General features: G+C 40.0%; 1 protein-coding gene across 1 annotated transcript; it reads left to right on the top strand.

The window, feature by feature from the left end:
* Nucleotides 1-3,600: 3,600 nt before the first annotated feature.
* Nucleotides 3,601-4,520, top strand: LOC110456203 (uncharacterized mitochondrial protein AtMg00860-like). Its single transcript, XM_021506782.1, has 2 exons — nt 3,601-3,744; nt 4,185-4,520. The coding sequence occupies exons 1-2, from the start codon at nt 3,601-3,603 to the stop codon at nt 4,518-4,520; spliced, it is 480 nt and encodes a 159-aa protein (XP_021362457.1).
* Nucleotides 4,521-8,227: the final 3,707 nt, after the last annotated feature.

The following is an 8,227-nucleotide window of genomic DNA, read 5'->3' as shown; positions in this document are numbered from 1 at the left end:
TGATATAATTCTCTACATTCTATGCATTACTTATAAACAATATTGGCATACCCGGTACCATGACATTATGATTATTCTCTCACTAAGCAACAAACTAAAGCGTTATGCCTTACGGATAAATAATATACCCAGCGTGTTTCAAGGTGTTTGTTGAATTGCGTTAGACAGTAAAGGTTGAGAGGCCGTGTCGGAACGATGTTAGATAAATAAAATAGTAATCATTGTTGGAACAATAAAATAAGTATAAGTATCAGTGGTATTTTTCATGTTGAAACAAAAACCAGGTGGTTCTGTAATCAGATATCTTTCATTGCATAAGGAGGGATTGGTTTTTAACCGGAATAACCACAGCCATGGGATAATTACCATATGTACTGATTTTTATATTATCACAAGATGTTTTAATGCAAGTAAATCGCACATGAATTACTTAACATTAAATATTGCTAAACTGTCATTGAAAAAAGATAGTAAAAAATGCATACTTGATAAAAAAAAATCACCATATACAGATATTGATCCCAACGTCAGCTGAAGCTATCTTTAAAACGGCTGTTGTCATGGTCAACGGAGCAACGGAGTTTCTTATTAAAGATACAATTATCCTACTCACATAGAGTTTTCCCTTCTTTCCTCCTCCCTTTCCTTCTTCTCTCCTTTCCCATCTCCCTCCCTACATAAACACATTAACGACATGTATGTGTTTGAACTTTAAAATTAATTTGTTTTATCTGTAGACCTACCTTAAAGCAGATTTAAAACAAAATACCCTTACTGTTAAGAAGTATGTCTATTAAAAGGGAAGCAACTCTGGTTGCTGTGAGAAAGAAATAATTTTCTCTCATTCTAGAGAGTAGACGACAGCACTGTCAAGTACAAGAAACAATCATCGGATATTTTTATCTTACACCCTATACCACGTGCGTGACGTCACAATAAAAGAACAATCGTTACGTCCCGAAATCGGCAACATTTTGTTGCCGAAATGCGACAACTTGGAAGCCCTTCAAAATGTGGGCAACCCTTGCCTCGGGTTTCACCTAATTTGAAACTGATAAGATTGGAAATAAGATATGAACTACAGTTTGAACTGAACGATTATAATTTTACTATATTACTATTTATGTAACACCTGGCACGTTTGATCTTTTCTGGCTGTCAAGGGCTTTTACCTCCGTGAGCATAAACTAGAGGACATATCCCAAAATTCACAATGAGCAGTAATTGTTCGTTCAATTGACAAAAAAAAAAGATCCTAAAATCAATACGGAAAGGTATTACATGAAAAGCGTTAAATTTGTTACTACGGCTATTTTGTCGTTAAAACGACTTTAAAAAAATATTATTTCGATTTTGTTTTGGGTTAATATGATTTCAAAAACGCATTATTACAACTTTCATTCGCGTAATAAAGCCTTCCGTTTTCAAAATGAGTATTTATGCATTTTTTATAATTATATTTACTGTTCAAAGTGGACCTTCTAAGCTTTCGTTTAAAACAGAGATTATATTCTTATGTATATACTGTCTTAATGTACATGTCGCCTAATACGGACATTGTTCGTAAGAGTGTCAATTCAAAGATATTATTGTAATACTGATAGTTTATTTAAAATCGAACTTCGTTATCTCGGAACTCTTATCACTCGATGACTCCGTTACGTTTAATACGAAGTATTTCATTGGCCCCGGCCAAAAGTCTTCTTAATTATAGTAATACAAACTCTGATAACAGGGATATCATGGAGAAGTATGAAGATGTGTTTACAGACCAACCAGGAAGGACGAACCTGGCGGAACATGATATTCACACTACAACGAGTGACCCAGTACGGATAAAGTCGTACCCATTACCGTATAATACGAAGGAGGTTATCAAAGAGGAAGTAAAGAACATGCTCCATATGGAAGTCATCGAACCGTCGACATCCCCATATTCGGCACCTGTATGGGTCCTGGATACGCCACTGTATGATCTAATCATAGGAAATGTGGAAGGTGCCCTACCACCGATCAACCTGATGTTAAGTTGCAACAAAAGAAGCTACGATGCATGCTGTGGAGACGAGAGCACAACTGCATAGAAGAGCACAGGGTTATATACCTCTTACTGTTCCTGAGGCTGCTGTAAAGGACGTTGGCAGTCACGCGGATTTGAAAAAAGAGCAAGGAACAGACGAGTCACTTGCAAAATTTAGGAAATTGGCACAAACAGAAAAGACCTACGAGCGAGATGATGGTGAGACGTCAACTATTTATTACCACAGCGGGCTGATGTATAGGAATTTTCAGAGTTAACGAGTTGCTAACGGGAGGGCATTTCGGCAGCTGGTGGTACCGGAGAATTACCGACAGGTTGTTATGAAATTGGCACACGCGTCAGTCATGGCCGGCCATCACGCAGCGAAGAGGACAGCTAGTCGTGTTCTTGCCGAGTTCTTTTGGCCGGGAGTACAGGCAGACGTCGTTCGTTTCTTTAGATCCTGTGACATATGTCAAAGGACCCTCCAAAACGGACGAGTTCCGAAAGCTCCATTGGGAATCATGCCAATAATTGATACGCCATTCAAGAGAATAGCTGAGGACTTGATCGGATCACTTCAACCCGTTAGATCGTGGAAATAGGTACATTCTCACGGTGGTAGACTATGCCATGCGCTATCCAGAGGCAGTACCATTGCGAGTTATCGAGACGGATGGAGTTGCTGAAGCCCTCGTGGACATTTTCAGTAGGGTCGAAGTGACTTCTGAAATGCTTACGGACCAAGGGGCCCAGTTTACATCCGACATGATGAAAGAGGTCAGTAGACTACTTTCAATACGGCAGTTGACAACAACGCCATATCACCCAATGTGTAATGGGCTCGTTGAGAGATTCAATGGAATGCTCAAACAGATGTTGAGGAAAATGAGCGCTGAAAGACCTAGCGACTGGGATAAGTTCATCAACGCACTTCTCTTTCCTTACCGCGAAGTTCCACAAGAGAGCCTGGGGTTTTCCCCCTTTGGGATGATTTACGGCAGGGCAGTAAGAGGACCCATGATGATATTGAGGGAATTGTGGACGAACGAGTTACCTGATGACGAGGTGAAGACCACATACCAGTATGTGATGGACCCGAGGGAAAGAATCGAGGAGACGTGTGGGATGGCTATGGAACAGTTGCGTGCAGCTAAGGTAAAACAGCGGAAGCATTTCAATCGGCGAGTTAAGTCAAGGAACTGAAGGCGGGAGATAAGGTGTTAGTGTTGCTGCCTATTAAGGCTAATAAGTTGCTGATGCAGTGGCGAAGACCGTATGAGGTGACAGAGAACGTTGGGCCGACAGATTATCGTGTAAATAGAGACGGGAAGATAAAAACTCTTCACTTAAATTTGTTGAAGAAATACGTGGATGCTAAAGACAAAGCAACGCATGATGTTGGAGTAATCCTCTCGTGTGTGATGACGACAGTGATCCACGATAGTGATCAGGAAATTGAGACAGATACAGGCAAAGAATTGGAAGAAATGCCAAGAAGAGTGGGAAGCGAAGATTTTCAGAATGTGGAGATATCGGAGGAACTTTCAGAGGATCAGTAACACGATGTCAGGGATATCATGGAGAAGTATGAAGATGTGTTTACAGACCAACCAGGAAGGACGAACCTGGCGGAACATGATATTCACACTACAACGAGTGACCCAGTACGGATAAAGTCGTACCCATTACCGTATAATACGAAGGAGGTTATCAAAGAGGAAGTAAAGAACATGCTCCATATGGAAGTCATCGAACCGTCGACATCCCCATATTCGGCACCTGTGTGATGATGAAGAAGAAAGATGGGAGTAATCGATTCTGCATCGGTTTTCGTGGATTGAATCGCGTGACAATCTTCGATGCTGAACCAATGCCAAACGCGGATGAGAGTACTGCACGAAGCTGGACGTCAGCAAGGGTTATTGGCAAGTTATAAGCAAACGCTAAGGAGATGACTGCTTTTGCAACCCCACTAGGACTTTTCCAATTTCGGGTCATGCCCTTTGGATTGGTTAATGCACCGGCAACTTTCAGCAGATTGATGAGGAAGCTGTTGGTTGGTATGGAGAAGTTTGATAACTTCATTGATGATATTCTTATCTATACCAATTCATTGGAGGAACACATGGAAGTGCTTCGATAATTGTTCTCACGGCTACAGAAGGCAGCTCTCACTGTTAAGCCCAGCAAATGTTCCTTCGGATTTGGGAGTTTACCGTGCTTAGGACATGTTGTAGGATCGAAGCGTCTGCAGATGGACCAGGCAAAGGTAAAGGCGATCCGTCAAGCACCCAAACCGACGACAAAGCAGCAAGTAAGATCTTTCTTGGGACAACTTGCAGGCTTTTATCGCAGGTTCATTCCGAACTTTGCAGCGATCGCTGTTCCTCTCACAGACCTTACCAAGAAGGGTAGTGCTAATCATGTGCAGTGGGAAGACAGCCATGAGCGGGCATATACCACCCTGAAGAAAATGCTGATTGCAGAGCCTGTTTAAAAGTTTTCGGATTTAAACCAAGAATTCATCATTCGCACGGACGCATCGGACACAGGTCTTGGTGCGGCTTTGTTGCAGGTGGAGGATGGAATAAAGATGCATGTAGCGTATGCAAGCAGAAAACTTCTACTCCGCCAAAAGAATTAGACCATCATCGAGAAGGAATGTTTGGGAATCTACTGGGGAATTCAGAAGTATGAAGTGTACATCTACGGACGGGAACTCGTTCTGGAAACGGATCACCAGCCACTGACATATATTCATAGATCAAAAACAGCAAACGCAAGACTAATGAGGTGGGCGTTGCTATTGCAACCCTAAATATTTAGAATTCAGACAATCAAAGCAGTCGACAACGTGGGAGCGGACAATTTGAGTAGGATATAGAAGATACATGCTCCGTGGTGTAAAGAAAAAGTGTGACCACATTTTTCCAGAATGGGGGGATTTGTCACGATCGCATGTATTGTCTCGTGGTGTTTATGTTGATCGTATGTATATATATATGTGTGAATGTCTAGTGTTATTGTTATTACGAATCACGTGGTCAGTTGACGGCCGTTACGGTAAGTAAATAGGTAGGGAGCGGAAGTGCACGAGCTCAGGACACAGGTAAACATTGTGGACGCGCCATAGCCACCTGTCGTGGGTTTTAGTACTCACAGCGGCCTACATCAGTAGGCCGGTTAACATCTATTGAGCCGTATAGGATAGTGCAGTCCGGTCATGCGTGACGCTAGGGTAGTGAGCGAATACCACAGTACAACACGTGCATGTAGGCTAAATTGTATGAATATATGTTTTTAGAAATACTCTATTAATTTATAAGTATATATATGTCAATGCATAGTTATGGACGAATGCAATAATGTTGTAATGTTGATGATATGTATTGGAATAGTCATAAACCGTTATGTATAGGTGAGGTCTCGATAGATTGTAAAAAGTATGGAAGCGGCGTGTTGCCATACTCGACTGTGTACTTAGTACTATGTGTCGCTGGACAGGAATTAGGTTGCATTGTAATAATAGTTATTATAGTATATCACTTAACTGTTTACATTACTGTATATCATAGTGTCTCACTTCAGTGTTAAGATTGACGAATATGATTGTGTTATTATATAATTGTCTTGTAAATATTTTGTGTGAAACAAATTGCTTGAATGGTGAAGTATGCGAGATTGTAATGGCTGTTTTGGGTATTGTTTAAGCTTTCCTGAGGAGGATTACGACCACATTTGGTCATTGCAGTGGATACCAGTGAACGGGGAATCAGGACCCTCCCATGCAAAGAGTCAAGGTCAGCCACAGGTCATCCACAGCTGGCAGGTCATGGTCACTCAAGAGGTCAGCCAGAGCTGTACAGATAGTGAACTCCTAGTGGACACTAGGGTTCGAGAGAAGGGCATAGCGCGTATCATAGATTTCCACCGTCAGTAAAGGCTACGGTTGGTCAGCGGTATCAAACATACTGAGACTGTTGTCACCCAGAAGAGGACTATTGGTCCATTGTGTCATTCAGTAGACAGGAGCAGACAGCACAGGAACTGTCATATTATTCAAACAAGGAACATTAACTGATATCATGCAATTAACCGGCTTATTTTGAATTGTGAACTTTTGTAAGGAAATCAATGTGTGAAAATATGTAAATGTAGGTATGTGAAAGAGTGGATGCTGGAGAGATGATAGAAATGTTTAGTGAAATGTGTTTGTGTTAATTGTAGAAACATTGTTCGTATTTGTGTAATTGACCAGTTTGTTTTGTTCATTTCTAATTATCTCTACCGACGCTCGTCACGCGTTACAGAAGCAATATGTATACTTTGTTACGACCCTATGGAGTAGCAGTATGTATACTTTGCAATGATAGTCGGTATAAATGACCCTATGGTGCAGCAGTATGTATACTTTGTTATGACAGTCTGTATAAATGACCCTATGGTGCAGCAGAATGTATACTTGGTTATGACAGTCTGTATAAATGACCCTATGGTGGAGCAGAATGAATACTTTGTTATGATAGTCTGTATAAATGACCCTATGGTGCAGCAGTATGTATACTTTGTTATGACAGTCTGTATAAATGACCCTAAAGTCAGTAGTTTGTATACTTTGTTATGACAGTCTGTATAAATGACCCTATGGTGCAGCAGTATGTATACTTTGTTATGTCAGTATGTATAAATAACCCTATGGTGTAGCAGTATGTATACTTTGTTATGACAGTCTGCATAAATGACCCTATGGTGTAGCAGTATGTATACTTTGTTATGAAAGTCTGTATAAATGACCATATATTGCAGCTGTATGTATACTCTGTTATGGCAGTCTGTATAAATGACCCTATGGTGTAGCAGTATGTATAATTTGTTATGACAGTCTGTGTAAATGACCCTATGGTGCAGCAGTATTTATAATTTGTTATGACAGTCTGTATAACAAAATTTAATGTTAAAAACTAAATTGATTTATCTAACCACAAATTAGGTTTATATTTATTAGTTGGTTGTTACCTCAGAGTAGCGGTGCATATGAATGTTAGAGTTATCTCCCCTATAACTTCCTCTTGCTATCTCAGAATCCACGGTAAGCACAATCATATTTTGTCAAAACAAATTTAAGTTTTTGTATCCAAATTTTCGCTATTTTCGAAATATATGTATAGCGAGCGCAGCGAGCGCAGCGAGCTCTTTTTGTATCGTATCCGTGGTATATATATAGTTCAAGCAAAGAGCTATATATAGTAAAACAAAACGAAACTACAATGCTATGCGATCTTTTTTCTTTACACAGATGATAAATATCATCGTTTAAACATTTACGAGCCAAAATAAAAATGTTGATAATCTCCACTTATTTAACTTTAGCTGATAAACGTATGCATTTGTATGTTTAAACGCAAGTTATGAAAGTAAAGTTTTCAAATTGCAATCTACGACTTTTTTAACCAATCACCTGAACAATTTGCTAGATCTGTGAGGACTTCTTTTAACTGTACCCCGCTTTAAAATTTGTAACGTTCTGATTAGTTAATTTATTTCAGCATAATAACCCAAGATTGAACAGCGACATTCCCTTCTTTAAATACTTTCGCAAAAAAAAAACACAACTTTATTTCCGTTAATAATATGCCGTCTTCAAGTCGACTGATGATTTTCTAAGATAGATCAAGCACGGGCTAAATACTCGTCTGTTACTGTCACTTGTCTGCTATCTGCATCGCCAAGCATATTGACCAGCAATTTGCAGCATCCAGATATCGTCCTGTTTTGACACACAGAGTACCTGTTTTGTGACAAGTGTACCCCCGTTGTGTAATAATACAGTGTAAGTAGACAAATCAACAAAATTACTTAAAAAATCCTATATTTTGCATACAGTGACTGTGCGAGGTCGGTCCCTCTAGGCGAGACCGTTACTAGCATTAGGCCTTGTTTCCTCCCAGTACTAAAGGAAATAGTCCAGGGATTATGAGTTGTAATCGGATGCTTTCTTGCCTTGGAGTAGATCTAGTGTTCTGTAAAATTTTGCATCGACTTGGCCAATACTCTAGATACGGTACAAAATTCCAATCTATTCCACAGGAGGTCTTGCAGAGGTGTTACTGGATATAGCAGTTTCGTCCCTGTAGTTCTTCAGTTTTTGTTTGTATTTTCAAATTCCGAACTACATATATGCTATAATTCTGTAGAACTCTATAG

Source organism: Mizuhopecten yessoensis, unplaced genomic scaffold (assembly GCF_002113885.1).
Source record: "Mizuhopecten yessoensis strain PY_sf001 unplaced genomic scaffold, ASM211388v2 scaffold8565, whole genome shotgun sequence".
Lineage (NCBI taxonomy): Eukaryota > Metazoa > Mollusca > Bivalvia > Pectinida > Pectinidae > Mizuhopecten > Mizuhopecten yessoensis.
Note: the sequence above shows the minus strand (reverse complement) of the source record. Positions and strands in the feature narration are given on the sequence as shown.